The sequence below is a fragment of the Genypterus blacodes genome, unplaced genomic scaffold (assembly GCF_046128005.1).
Source record: "Genypterus blacodes isolate CSIRO-AG114 ecotype Tasmania unplaced genomic scaffold, CSIRO-AGI_Gbla_v1 ptg000165l_1, whole genome shotgun sequence".
Lineage (NCBI taxonomy): Eukaryota > Metazoa > Chordata > Actinopteri > Ophidiiformes > Ophidiidae > Genypterus > Genypterus blacodes.
In genome coordinates, this window is record NW_027466966.1 from 49026 (window position 1) to 63775 (window position 14750).

General features: G+C 50.3%; 1 protein-coding gene across 1 annotated transcript in view; it reads left to right on the forward strand.

Moving 5' to 3' along the window:
* The window catches only part of fbn1 (fibrillin 1), a 51229-nt gene that overhangs the window by 33626 nt on the left and 2853 nt on the right, over window positions 1-14750 (forward strand). The window contains exons 38-62 of the mRNA XM_076167609.1: window positions 796-864; window positions 1196-1321; window positions 2078-2200; window positions 2314-2472; window positions 2563-2634; window positions 2738-2863; window positions 3145-3267; window positions 3919-4044; window positions 4131-4247; window positions 4345-4470; window positions 4658-4777; window positions 5301-5426; window positions 7548-7700; window positions 7779-7841; window positions 7940-8059; window positions 8725-8844; window positions 8938-9060; window positions 9542-9673; window positions 10190-10315; window positions 11162-11368; window positions 11519-11644; window positions 12063-12185; window positions 12811-12927; window positions 13799-13927; window positions 14026-14145. Of these exons, the coding sequence (XP_076023724.1) occupies window positions 796-864; window positions 1196-1321; window positions 2078-2200; window positions 2314-2472; window positions 2563-2634; window positions 2738-2863; window positions 3145-3267; window positions 3919-4044; window positions 4131-4247; window positions 4345-4470; window positions 4658-4777; window positions 5301-5426; window positions 7548-7700; window positions 7779-7841; window positions 7940-8059; window positions 8725-8844; window positions 8938-9060; window positions 9542-9673; window positions 10190-10315; window positions 11162-11368; window positions 11519-11644; window positions 12063-12185; window positions 12811-12927; window positions 13799-13927; window positions 14026-14145 (3072 nt within the window). The remainder of the gene's footprint in view (window positions 1-795; window positions 865-1195; window positions 1322-2077; window positions 2201-2313; window positions 2473-2562; window positions 2635-2737; window positions 2864-3144; window positions 3268-3918; window positions 4045-4130; window positions 4248-4344; window positions 4471-4657; window positions 4778-5300; window positions 5427-7547; window positions 7701-7778; window positions 7842-7939; window positions 8060-8724; window positions 8845-8937; window positions 9061-9541; window positions 9674-10189; window positions 10316-11161; window positions 11369-11518; window positions 11645-12062; window positions 12186-12810; window positions 12928-13798; window positions 13928-14025; window positions 14146-14750) is intronic.

Below are 14750 nucleotides of genomic sequence, written 5' to 3' on the forward strand. Positions count from 1 at the left end.
ACTGCATGAGGCCCAGCAGTCTGCTGGGGTGACAAATGGTTATAATTTATAACAAGACAAATGACGTAGCTATCATCATCAAAGGCCTCTTTTGGGCTCCTGCCTGCATCCTGATTGGATCCTGCTCTTCCTCTTTGCTCTGTGAACAAACCACATCCATTTTTAGACAATAATCAATGACATTTTTTGCGTGGGCCGTCACCGCCTGCGCTCCAGGTGCAGAGGCCCATTTATAGACAAATACACATTCAAAATAACTTTATTAATGATGGCAAACTGGAATACAAGACATCAGGACCGCCCACAAGCTGATGTTTCTATCCCTGATGTGTCCCAGCTGCATGCACACACCCGGCAGAGAGGAGAGGAGGCATTCAGTTTGCCCATTTCTTTGTCTTGTAGGTGAATCAGGCTGCTATACTGTCAACATACAGGCCACATTCAGCCTGCTGTTGTTTTGAATCAAGTGTGTGTTTGATGTCATTGTTGGTTCTGGTAGAGATGAGACTCTGTGCAACTTCTTTGTAAATTGCCACCAGATGGAAGGAAGCATGTCAGAGAGTGACTCACACGCTTCAACTCAGGGGAAATGGTTTCTTCTGTGACAATAACAAAACATTCTTCTTCTTCTTCTCGCTAATTCCAAGAAGTTGGAGTCATGTGAGAGGAGAAACATCAGTCATCATTCAGGCACCTGTCCAGTCACCTTGGGGTCATTTGCACTCTGTGACCCTTTACCCCAGGAATGAAACTGAAATTAGTTGGAATGTAATTTCTTCATTGTTTTGTTTACAGCCGTGTACAAGACGCTGTGTCCTGGAGGAGAAGGCTTCAGACCCAACCCCATCACTGTCATCCTGGAAGGTGTGTGTGTGTGTGTGTGTGTGGTTGCTCCCTGGGCACTTCCCTCACACTCGTTTCCCTCTCTGTCATGCATAAACACTCACAGACACACATTACATTACGATCATTTGGCAGACGCTTTTACCCAAAGCGACTTACATTACGTTACCACCCTTCGCAGAGGGGGGAGCAATATAGGGTTTGGTGCCTTGCTCAGGGGCACCTCGGCAGGGACTCGAACCGGCAACCCTCCGGTTCCCAAGCGGAAGCTCTACCCACTGAGCTACTGCCTACTGCTTCCCCACACACATAGACATTTATTGAATTCTTCCTCTTCCTCTCTCTTTGGCAGACATCAACGAGTGCCAGGAGCTGCCAGGCCTCTGCCAGGGCGGACGGTGCATCAACACCTTTGGCAGCTTCCACTGTGAATGTCCCAAAGGCTACGCGCTCAACACAGACACGCGAGTGTGTGAAGGTATCGTCTGCTCACACACTCATTCGCATCCTAACCTCTTCCGCTCCCGGCGCCACGCAGATACACAGGTGACCCATTCCTCGCCCGCTCTGGCCCGGGGATGTTTTCGCGAGGAGGAAATTGAGAGCAGCCGTTGCGGCCTCTGTTCCCAGAGGACACATGGAGAAAGAGAGAAAGCCAACCAGAGAGGGAGAAGACAAAGACATGTGTGGACCTGTTTGTCCTGTAGACAAACACAGCGGCCCGGTCCAGCTCACCATGTGTCCAGATCAACATGTGTCTGATCCGGTTCATGTCTGTTACTAACACAGTTAAACAGCTGAGCGCCTTCAGTGTGTCTCTGATGTGGTCAGGCGTACCCTTGGGGAAGAGCGGCGACTTCCCTGCGGACAGGAGAGAGGAGCGGAGACAAAGGAGGGGGAGGGGGGGAGTTTGTGAAGAGGAGACGGGGCGATGAGTGAGAGTGAGGGGCCAGATTGTGGCTGGGGGCTTTTTAATTAGTGTGTGTTTGTTGGCTGAGGAGAACAAAGGCCAGTGTCCCATCGGCCGAGTCCAGAGCTGCATAGCTGCTCTCTCTAGAGTCAACAGTTCAGCCGTCTGCAGGGCTGGAGGACAATTAGCTGTTTGGCAGTAGAGGATGTTTATAAGTAGATTAGGACGGTAAAACGTACAGATCTCTTATATCTTATCCCAGGGAGGCGGGACAGAATCCACACATTGTGTCCTCACATTGTGTGTGTGTGTGTGTGTGTGCAGACATCAATGAGTGCGAGCGTCCTGGTATCTGCGGCCCTGGACAATGTTACAACACCATCGGTAACTACACCTGCATCTGCCCTGTGGACTACATGCAGGTCAACGGAGGGAACAACTGCATGGGTACGTCTGCATGAGGCCCCGGCTCTACCAAACCCATGGGACCAGTCTGCAGGGACATCGTTTTAACTCTCCCTCTCTCTCTCTCTCTCTCTCTCTCTCTCACACACACACAGACATGAGGAAGAGCTACTGCTACAGGAACTTCTACTCTGACAACAGAACATGTGATGGGGAGTTGACCTTTAACATGACCAAGAAGATGTGCTGCTGCTCCTACAACATCGGCCGGGCGTGGAACAAACCCTGTGAGCAGTGTCCTGTGCCCAGCACCCGTGAGTTCACACACACACACACACACACACACACACACACATTTTGAAGTAAAGTGAGCTCTTATAAACTGAAGTCTTGTGTCTGTTCAGAGGATTTCTCCACTCTGTGCGGCAGTGAGAGACCAGGATACTACATAGACATCTACACCGGGCAGGTCATAGGTGAGGAGGAACGACCCTGAAACAGCTTGGATGGATGAGAACTTTGAGAGATTTGGTTCTTATCACGTCTCCTTGTCTCTCTCTGCTCTCTCTCTCACACTAGACATTGACGAGTGCAGGGAGATCCCGGGCGTGTGTGAGAATGGCGTGTGCATCAACATGATTGGCAGCTTCAGGTGCGAGTGTCCCATAGGCTTCCTCTACAACGACAAGCTGCTCGTCTGCGAAGGTGCGGCCAAGTATCTGGCATGTTGTCAATGCTTCTTAGATTTAGACGTTTAATGGGCTCGTGATATTTACAATCAGACGTCTGCCTCGTCTCTGTCTCTGTCCCTGTCCCTGTCTCTGTCTCTGTCTCTGTCTCTGTCTCTGTCTCTGTCTCTGTCTCTGTCCCTCTCTCTGTCTCTGTCTCTGTCTCTGTCCCTGTCTCTGTCTCTGTCTCTGTCTCTGTCCCTGTCTCTGTCTCTGTCTCTGTCTCTGTCTCTGTCTCTGTCCCTGTCCCCATGTTAGATATTGACGAGTGTCAGAACGGACACGTGTGCCAGCAGAATGCCGCGTGTTTGAACATGCCGGGAAGTTATCGCTGTCAGTGTGAAGCAGGATATCGCTTCTCTTCCACTGGACAGTGTCTGGGTAAGTCTGTCTCACACCCACTGGTGACTAGCTAAAGACTCGAGGGACGTAAACACTCGGGGGGGTTAAAGGTCGATCAACAACAGAAGGACAGTTCACGTTTGAGAAATTAACTCATGAATGTGTGAGGATGAAGGAGGAGGAGGAGGAGGAGTGGAAGCAGAATTATAGGATTACAGGAAGCAGATACATACGTCGTCCTCATGTTGCAGGCTGGTGCTGTCATGCTGAGGAAGTATAGAAAGAAGCACGGCAAACTAAACCCTACAGGAGAATAAGAACATCTGTATCTGTCCCTTATACCAAAGACCAAGACGATCCTACATGTCAGAAATGTGTCACTTATAAAACCACAGCTCCTAAATGCCTTCAGGTTTTAATAGAACATCCTGTTTTGCTTCCTGTCCCTCTGTACTTTGAAAGCTTCTAGCTCACTGAGCACAAACATGCAGAGTCTCAACTGAACCGTGAAGCTGGAGACTCTGAACCTGTGAAGATTGAGATTGAGTGTTTTTAAAACCCACTGCTTCCATTATAAGTACTTAATCATGATGATTAAGTATGTTCTTTCCCAATCTGTTATGTCCCAGTTTAGTTGCTGTGAGCCTCCAGTCAAGCAGCTGTGTGTCATTTGTGTCTCTTCCTCCTCAGACCGCAACGAGTGCCATGAGAACCCTGGTGTGTGTAACCCGGGCCAGTGCATCGACACCCTGGGGAGCTACCGCTGCTTCTGCCCCAACGGCTTCAAGACAACTCCAGACCAGTCCATGTGTGTGGGTAAGTCTGCGGTGTCGGCGCCCGGTGGCTCCGGTTGATCCGTGTCGACGCCGCGGTTAAACTGAGACGCTGTTCTGTGCTTCCAGACAAGGACGAGTGTGAGCAACAACCGTGCGGCAACGGCACCTGCAAGAACACAGTGGGATCCTACAACTGCCTCTGCTACCCCGGCTTCCAGAACTCACACAACAGCGACTGCATAGGTGTGTGTGTGTGTGTGTGTGTGTGTGCATTACTAAAGGGATGGGCCTACGACCTGGTTGTGATGTGTACTGACGTGTGTGTGTGTGTGTTCATCAGATATCGACGAGTGTGGAGTTCAGAGGGGCCTTTGTCGAAACGGGCAGTGTGTGAACGCCATCGGCAGCTTCATGTGTGTGTGTCATGATGGCTACGAGCTCGCGTTGGACGGGAGGATATGTGCAGGTAAGAAACCGCCTCCATCCTGCCTGGTCTCCACGGACACACACACACACACACACACACACACACACACACACACACACACACACACACACACAAGACATGTGATCTTTCCGTATTAATGTTAGTAATATATTGAAGCTTTATCCCTGTTGTGTGTGTGTGTGTGTGTGTTTGTGTTATTTCTCAGACATCAACGAGTGTTTGGTGAATCCCAGAACATGTGGCGCCGGGACGTGTGTGAACCTGGATGGATCCTACAGGTGCATCTGCCCGCCTGGTTACTTTCTTCACCAGGAAACATGTGAAGGTACGACATGTCGCACACACACACACACACACACACACACACACACACATAGTTAGACGTTCAAAGAGCTTCCTCGCTTTTTCGCCTGTGCTGCTACAGGACACCTGTCCTCTCCACACATGGGAGGGGGGGGTTGTGGGCGGGGGGGTCCGGGGCCAGACCACTTGGATTGTTTACACAGTGGAGCTGATGAAGAGATATTCGGCTTCAGACTTCAACACATTCCTGCCTCGCGTCGTGTTCTCGGAAGCGGGACAGGAACAGTGATGAATGACGCATGGCTAACAGCCGCAGCCGGTCACTGTGACGAGGGACCACGAGGTGAATCCAGACCCTGAGCCTCCGTCCTGCTGAGTTTAGGAGCCACAGCAGGTTAATGCTCGATTGACTATTAGATGCAGCGGCGAAACCACCTCTACTATCTCACACACACACACACACACACACAAGTCTATACAGTATGTTGAGGTGTTAAAGGTCCAGGTTCAGGTTTGTGTTGATGCTGATGCTGCTTGTGTCTCAGATATCAACGAGTGCTCCCAGTCTCCTGAGATCTGCTTGTTTGGGACGTGTTACAACACGGAGGGAAGCTTCAACTGCATGTGCCCCCCAGGATTCCGTCTCTCTACCTCAGGACGCAGATGTGTAGGTGAGTCAGACGAGGGGGGGTCACAGTCCTGTCCGGTATGCGTCCAGGTGAAAGGGCAGAGGCGGGATTAGAGACGCATCTGAGTGTTTGACTGAGCCTGAGTGGAGATGTGAACATAGCACAGAGTGTTCCAGCTGCTTCTGCTGCCACTGCTGCAACAAGGCCAAGGGTGGCTCTGAACAGATCACTTTTCCATTTCCTCACTGTGTGTGTGTGTGTGTGTGTGTGTGTGTGTGTGTGTGTGTGTGTGTGTGTACATGTGTTTTAGGGTGGGTGGGGGCACACTTAGTCCTCAGTTAGGGAGTTCCCCCTCCAAACACTCGAGTGATGATATCATCAGTTTCAATGAGGCCGTTTACAGTTTGCATTTCACGTTTCTCTCCTGTGGTGGGGTGGGGGTCACGGCTGCTCGACGAAGGGACGGGGGAATACACACACACACACAAACACACACACACACACACACAGGCTGGGTGGAGAGCGAGCAGCATGGGCGATAACAAAGATCAAGGTCTCTGGACGAGAAGGACAAACCCTGTCCCAGTGAGGAAAGACACATATTTGTGGAAAACTAAGATTGAGGTCATTGAGCAGCAGGAAGCGTCAGGGAAAGTAAAGTAGACCAAGGTTCTTTAGCTTATCAGGTGGAAACAAGAGTGACGTCATCATCACATCTTCTTCTGCTCAAACAATAAAAGATTAAATGAATGAATACTTTAACATCACTGAGTTGTGGTGGTTTTCAGTATTCAAGGCGTCCAAATCCAGATTGTATTCATCTATACATCTGTGGGGCTTCTAACCTGTTCCTGACAGACACACACGTGCATGCACTCACACACACACTCACACACTTGCAGAGCTCCATAAATCTCTATTTGGGAAAGGCTGACAAATCAGTTTTAAGGAGGAAAGTAACATGACACTCTTTGACACCAGGTGTTCATGTATGTATGGAAGCCAGGTGTGTGTGTGTGTGTGTGTGTGTGTGTGTGTGTGTAAGTATGATCTATGGCGGTCAGAAAGCTTATTTGTGTTGAGTTCAGCGAAGGCCGATGTTAGCAGGAGAGCAGGACCATATGCTTCTCATTACACCTAAGTGCTTCAGGCCTGGAAGAACAAAAGCCCTCAGAGTCGGAGAGAGATTGGCAAACACCAAACCGGCCGCTCGCCTCGCTGGTAAACATCCCTCCAAACCACAGCAGTGAGGACGAATGTGTGTGCTACGCTTCTGAGTACAGAACAAGTCAGATTAGCTTGTACTCCTAGCGCCTCGTGATGAAGCGGAGGGCGTGAAGCTGAAGGATGTTAAGCTGCTGTTGATCACCGTGTTGAGACGTTAAAAGCAGCTTGAGGCTCATATATTCTTGACCCAGTTGGACCTTGTCTCAGATCCGTGTCCCGCAGCGTCCCGCTCACGTCCGCAGTCTCACACGTTCACCTATAGGAGGAGGAGGAAAACTGGCAGGAACAGCCGGGAACATAAAACTGTGGGATTTTCCCTTGATTCCTCACACTCCATAATCTGGGATGACTGAAGAAAGCATTCGGCATGACATCATGGAGAATGAAGCCTCTGAAGAGTCGGTCATACTCTGATATAATGAAGTCAATCTGTTGCTGTTTTAACTCAGTAAACTTCTATTAAAGTGTCCATGAAAGCTTCTCAATTTTAAAGAAAGTGTGAGAAGTTCAGGATTCATCTTGGCACTGATGTCTTCATTTGATGCTTTGATCCGATGTTTCTATTTGTTCATGAAGGCCTCAAGAACGAATGCAATGGATTTCTAAGATCCAGTACCCACAGTGAACTTAGGGGGCAGTAATGTCAACTTTACTCAGGTGACTTCAGCAGTATCCACGGCGACTTAAGTTATTACTCTCCTTGTTTAGACTATTGAACAAAATTGGAACTCGTTTTTAAGAAATTCCTTTCCAACCAAAGAGGGAACGTTTTCGCCCTCACGCTGCCCCCTGGTGGTTAAAATGTGGGCAGAGTTCAAATCCAGTAAAGTGCCATGTGACTTGTGTTTCCATTATTTTAGCAGAAGTAATTCATGTTCTGCATTGCTCCTTCTTCTTCTCCTCCTCTGCTTCCTTCCTTCCTTCCTCCCTCGTCAGATGTCCGTGTGAACTACTGCTACACCAAGTTTGAAAATGGCCGCTGCCAGGCTCCGAAGCCCCAGAACACCTCCAAGGAACAGTGCTGCTGCACCAGGATGCCAGGCCAAGGCTGGGGGAACCCCTGTGAAATCTGCCCCACCAAGGGAGAGGGTGGGCACACACACTCTCACACACTCACACTCTCACCTTGTAGCCCTTTGGTCTAACCCCAGTGTGTTGTGTTTGCAGAGGGCTACCCTAAGCTCTGTATCAATGAGGGATATCAGCGGGGAACAGATGACGGTCCAAAGGGTTTGTTGGCTCTTCCCTCTCCGTCTTCACGCTCGTGTGTGTGTCTGTTCTGGGTGTGGCGCCTCGTTGACTCTGTGCTTGTTGTGTCTCCCTTGTAGATATTGATGAATGTCTCAATGATCCTTGTGTCAACGGCCAGTGTATCAACACGGACGGCTCGTTCCGCTGTGAGTGTCCCATGGGATACAGGCTGGACGTCCATGGAGTCACCTGCATAGGTCAGTGTCCATGGAGACGCATGTCCATGGAGACACATGTCCCTGTCCCTGTCCCCTTTAGACTGTGGACCAACAGGGCTGTTCTCTTTGATCTAATATAACTGTCCTTCATTAGACACCGCTCACTCTGCATATTCCTTCTTTCTCGGTTTTGCCAAGAGTGTGCACACACACACACACACACACACACACACACACACACACGCACACACACACTCTCTCTCTGCTGCAGATGTCTCTCCTCTCTCCTCTCTCCTCTCTCCTCTCCTCTGGCTTATATGCACAGGAAGTGTGAACACGATCGACTCCCAGAGAATTTCACGGCAAATTGAGTAAATTTTATTAGAATCAAGCACAGGAGAGGAAAAGCTCAACGGCAGAGGAGAGAGAGAGGAAGAGAGACAGAAGAGGGAGGGAGACGGACAGGAAGAGAGACACAGCAAGAGGGATTTGGTTCTTGACTACACTAGACCTCTCTTTCTCTCTCTGGCTCTCTCCCCCCCTCTCTCTCCCTCTCTATCCCTCTCCTCCCTCTCTCTCTTGGTATGCAGAGCTGTGATATGACCTCATTTTAATCTCGATATCTTGTGCGCTTGTGCAGCCTGTTGAGTCAGACTGTATGGACTCATGCACTGTAATGAATTGTTACTGTTTGTTGCCCACAGACACTGACGAGTGTGACATTGGAAACCCGTGTGGTAACGGCACGTGCACCAACGTGCTGGGAGGCTTTGAGTGTGCGTGCGAGGACGGCTTTGAGCCCGGGCCCATGATGACCTGTGAAGGTTTGTGAATGAAGCTGCCATCTGCAGGCTCACTCTCCATCTCCGCTCAGACGAATCCTGTTTGACCCCCGCTGCCCTCTGTTCCCTGCTCAGACATCAACGAGTGCTCCCAGAATCCCCTGCTGTGCGCCTTCCGCTGTGTGAACACGGTGGGCTCCTACGAGTGTAAATGCCCCACGGGCTACGTGCTCCGAGACGATGGCAGGATGTGTAAAGGTACTACAACCCACATGCCTTCACTCCTACGCTCAGTCTCTCTCATTCCAGCTCATTCACTGGCAAGCAAGGCTGAAAAATAAACCAAGTCCCTCCTGGAGACATGTTGGCCCTCTGTGAAGTGACATAGCACACTATCTCTGTCCTTCTCTGTCTCAGACCTACTTAAAGCCCTCTCTAGAAGCTCTAACCCGCCAAGGAACTGTTTACACCTCCGCTCGCTCAGATAGCCCGGGCGCCATAGCAACGGTTGTATTTGGAGGGAAGCGCTGAGGCAGGAGGAATCCGTCAGCGTCTATAGCGTCAGTGTTTACATTAGCGCTACAAACAGACCACCAACTCTCCCGCTGCACGCCTCTGACCACGGCAGGGCTCTGGGCTGAGCGTCGGGCCGTCACCGCTGCCTTACATCACCCTGGCTTCCTGTGTGTGTGTGTGTGTGTGTGTGTGTGTTTCCTGAGTATCTCGTCTTGTCTTCCAGACCAGAACGAGTGTGAGGACGGCGTAGACGACTGTGCCAGCAGAGGCATGACCTGCAAGAACCTCATCGGCACCTACATGTGCATCTGCTCCCCTGGATACACACGGCACCCCGGGGGAGACGGCTGTGTGGGTAAGGCTGCAGTACCTCAGTGTCACCAGGAGGGCCAGGAGCCAGCACTGAGCCGCACTTTGCACCTGTTAGATTAGCTTCATGGGGTAAAAAACACTTAATGGGTTTTTAAGTCTGGGCCCCAAGTTCTTTTGACTCAGTTTAATCCTGCTGAGTTACCATGGAAATAAGGATTAATGACTTTATTTACGAGTTATATGATGGATTTGAATATAGGATGATCCCAGTGCTGGTGACATGATGTAAGGAGTAACTATGGAAACAGTGGGACATGTATGGGATAATTGTGGAAAGAATGAACTTGTTTGATTATAATGCCTGTAAAGCTATAAGCATGTATAAGCGTGTGTGTGTGTGTGTGTGTGTGTGTGTGTGTGTGTGTGTGTGTGTGTGTGGTGCCAGGTTCCTTCCTGGCACAGCTTCTATTCCAGCTTCATCTAATCAGTCCTCATCTGAAGCAGCGCTCTGTAATGATGTCATATTCCTCTGCCCGTGTGTTCTGTGTCTCTGTGTCAGATCTGAACGAGTGCTCAGGTCGGCCCGTCGTCTGTAAGAACGGCCGCTGCGAGAACACGGTGGGGAGCTTCAGATGCAGATGTGACCAAGGATTCATTCCCAACCCGGCGCAGACCGAATGTATCGGTGCGTAGAGCTCAGCTGCTATCTACTTCCTGTCTCGCTCTCTCTCTCTCCCTCTGTCCCTATAACTCAGATGAACTTCATATCTGGATCCATTGTTGTTCCCACGGCCTCTCTGACTGCGTGGACCCCGGCGTGTTGGACGGCCGCTTCCTGCAGGAAATGTGTAGCCTTCAAAGCTGCGTTCACACGGAGGCACTGGCATGGAGCATGTGTCCTTCAGCAGATCTGTGATTGAAGTAGCATGTTGGGACGCAGAGCAACGCAGGGCGGAGCTGTGAAAAATGTTTAGTGAATAATTTTCAGATGTTAAAAATTGTTCTAATTAGGTGAGTCAGTGCTCGTGGGTGAACTCCCTAAATGACCTCTGTGACTCTCTTATTGTTCTGCTGCGTCTCAATGGTGGGAAGCAGAGCACGCTCACACTGATAAACACATTTACAAGGAGGAGAAAGAGAGGATGGACCAGCCTTAAATCAGAGTTTACACACGCCGACAGGAGGATGAGCTCTGATGTCTCATTCAGCTCCACCCGTCTGTTAACATTAAGACAAGTGAAGAAGAAATCCTGCCAAAGCTTTGCTCCCTGGACGCCTCTAGAAAGGTGCTCTGGGGGCGGGTGGGTGAGCTCTGGGTCGCTCTATCTCTCCCCTCACAGACAGAGGTGATAGAGCTGTTTGGTTTATCTATTTTCGGCTCCGTCTGAGGCCGGGGGAACGCGTCTGGGGCGGCCCGGCTTTGCTTTCCCTCCGTCTCACCGCTTTGTTGGTCTTGCCGTCTGTGCGACACTTTCTCACGTCCCCCCCCCCCCCCCCGTCTCGCCCCCCGCCCCTGTCTCTCTGCCTCCAGATAACCGCGAGGGCTTCTGCTTCACCGAGGTCCTGACCACGCTGTGTCAGATGACCTCCAGCAACAGGAACATGGTGACCAAGTCGGAGTGCTGCTGTAACGGGGGCCGGGGCTGGGGAACCAACTGTGAGCTCTGCCCCATCCCAGGGACCACACACTTCAAGAAGCTGTGTCCTCTGGGTCCCGGCTACACCACAGACGGCAGAGGTATCACACACACACGGGACCGGTCTATAACCTAGTTTCTTGATGTAAAGGCTGTAATGTGAGTGAAATCACTGAAATGAGACAGGATGGTCTTTAGTTTTTTCCGGTGTGGTCTTCACTCTGTTTGTGTGTTTGTGCGTTTGTGTGTAGATATCGATGAGTGTCGTGTGATGGGGAACCTGTGTAAGAACGGCCAGTGCATCAACACTCTGGGCTCCTACACCTGCAACTGCAAGGCCGGATACACGACGGACATCAGCGCCACCTCGTGTGTGGGTAAGGCTTCATGTGTTCCTGCTCTCTGTCCTACCGTCTACTAAAGTGCTGAAACTACGTGGGTGGACTTCCCACACACACACACACACACACACACACACACACACACACACACACTCCTCAAGTCTGCCTGTCTCATCATCTCCACCTATGGAATTTCTGGGCAACGGATAAAAACTTTCTCTCTCTCCCTGTCTGTCTGTCTCTCCCTCTCTCCCTCTCTCCCTCCCTCTCTCTCTCTCTCTCTCTCTCTCTCTCACCCCCGTTCCCTCCCTCTCTCTCTGTCTCTTTGTCTCTCTCTCTCTCAACCCCGTTCCCTCACTCTCTCTCTGTCTCTTTGTCTCTCTCTCTCTCCCTCCCCCCTCCCTCCCTCCCTCTCTCCCTCCCCCCTCTCTCCTCCCTCCTCCCTCCCTTGTAGACGTGGATGAGTGCATCCAGGCACCAAAGCCTTGTAACTTCATCTGTAAGAACACGGAGGGAGGCTACCAGTGTTCCTGCCCACGTGGATACATCCTGCAGGAGGACGGGAAGAGTTGCAGAGGTGATGCACATGCACGTATACACACTCACTCACTCACACACACGCACGCACGCACAAGTCAAACACAGCGTCTGAGTATTCACACACGTCCTGCGTCACTGCAGCCTGATTGATGTTGCATCTCCAGGCTGAGCTTTAGCGCCGCGGCACGCTGGATTTGCTTGACTTGAGTTTCCAGGTTAGAGTTACTGTAGAGCAGAGGCACTCGGGCGCTCTGCCAGAGCTCTGCTCACTGTCCCAAGACGCTGTGTTTGGACGGCTGTGTGATTGTGCATTAATGAGTGGCTGACCTGTGTGTTTGAGGGCCTGTGAGCGTCTGCACACGGCCCCCTCTCTGTTTATCAGCCCTGCTTGTGTGTCCAAACAAGAATGCTCGTCATTGTCACATTTTTTCCTTTCATCTTTATTGACCGTAGCTTAGCTTAGCTCTCCCCTCTGCTGTTCCCCTCCGTGTTTCCGGTGTCTGGTTTATTTGCAGTTCATGTGTGGGTCAGTGAGAGGAGAAAGGCTCTTAGACTGCAGCAGCTCCTGAATCAACCAGCAGAGCTCTACTGCTTGGTTCATCTTTAGTTATTCTTCATCTGCTTTAACCCCTTTTATATAAACTATTCTTCTTCTTTTTCAGATCTGGATGAATGTTCAAACAAACAGCACAACTGTCAGTTCCTGTGTGTGAACACCATCGGTGGGTTCACCTGTAAATGTCCTCCAGGCTTCACACAGCATCAAAGCGCCTGCATCGGTAAGAGCAGAGGTGCTGCTGACACACCGTCTGTGTGTCCCCCTGATGTTGCACCCCCTTCCCTATACAAACAGTTTGTTCCTCTGTGATGTAACCTCTTGCAGTATCTTCCTGCTCAGCTCATAAAAGAGCCCTTAAGCCCCGTCTGTCTAACCTTTCCTATAGCTGCTGCAGAGTTAATGGACTCTGGCTGATATCACACTGATCTTATTAGGCCCGGGCAGGTTGCAGTCATTGCAGCGCTCAGCTTAGTCACCGCTTTGTTATGGAACTTTGCTCTCGGTCACTATGACTACCAGCAGGTTTTTTTTCCAAACCATAAGGCAGCTCCCGTGACATCATGTCACACTAGAGGCAACGTGTCCTCTGTCCTGGCCGTGTCACAGACAAGTGAGTAAGGATACAACCTCAAGGCGTCACTGTGAGAGAGAGAGAGAGAGAGAGACAGAGAGACAGAGAGGGAGGGAGAGAGAGAGAGTAGTAGAGAGAGAGTAAGGATGCAACCTCAAGGCGTCACTGTGTGGATCTGAAGAGACCCCAGGTAGAACTATGAGGCTCGTTTCTCTCAGAGCCCTGCAGTAAAGATGGATGAAGCTTACACATCTGGATGAAGCCTCAGGTTTCAGTTTGTAGCACTGATCTTTACTGTAAAGCAGCTCTGGTTGGTCCAGAGTAGCACTAAAGGACTCTGAACCTTACCTGCCTTTGGGCTCTATGTTCTCATCAGAGATCTAAAGCATCACACACTTAATGAACCTGCAGGCTTCATAAGTAAGTGTGTGATATGAACACACACTGAGATAATGGAGGTCAAAGTTCAGCTCTAACCTCTATATTTACATTGTTTTGCTGTTGTTTCCCGTCTGTGCAGACAACAATGAGTGTGCATCAGACCCCAACCTGTGCGGCTCCAACGGGGCCTGCCAGAACACGCCAGGGAGCTTCAACTGTGACTGCCAGCGAGGATTCTCATTGGACAACAGCGGCCAAGGCTGTGAAGGTCAGTGAACGCATCATATCAACCTGGATATCACCGTGGAAACAGACAGAATGTTGACTTTTTGGGTTTTCTTTTGCGCGTGTGTGTGTGTGTGACAGATATGGATGAGTGTGACGGCACCCACAGGTGTCAGCACGGCTGTCAGAACCTGGTGGGCGGGTACAGGTGCAGCTGCCCACAGGGCTACCTGCAGCACTACCAGTGGAACCAGTGTGTGGGTGAGTGACGCTCACACAATCACACTTTACTCCTTTTGGGTAACCCTGGAGACGGCTTTGAGGTTTTGATCTTGCGGGTTGGATCAAACAGAACCAAATGTGTGGGACCTTTGTCACTTTGTCTGTTTTTCATCTGCGTCTTTCCAGTAACTCTTAAAAAAAAAAAGCTTCTCAAATGTTTTTCCTTTCCTCTGCTGTAGAGGCTTGAGAAAGGAAATGTTATTTAAAGTCTGCGCCCTTCAGCACAAACACTGGCACACACTCCTGTTCCATATCCTACTCAGGCCCAGAATAGGCTCAGGACTTGTTTATGATATAAGAGCTTTGAATCGGTAATAGAGCAGAGGGCGATGGAGGCACAAATAACTGCCTGAAGGGAAGTGAAGGGGAATGAATCATGACAGACAGACAGGTTTAGGGACAGAATCCAAACCTGAGCAGCACACAACAGGACGGGGCAACACCAACATGTGTAAGTTAGTTACATGATAAGGAATAGAGGAGTGAATGCTCTGTAAAGAAATGAGAAATGTGTTTTAAACATGTGTGACTAAAAACCAAAACCCTTTGACTCTGAGTTTGGCTTCAGTCCTCAGTTTCCCAGC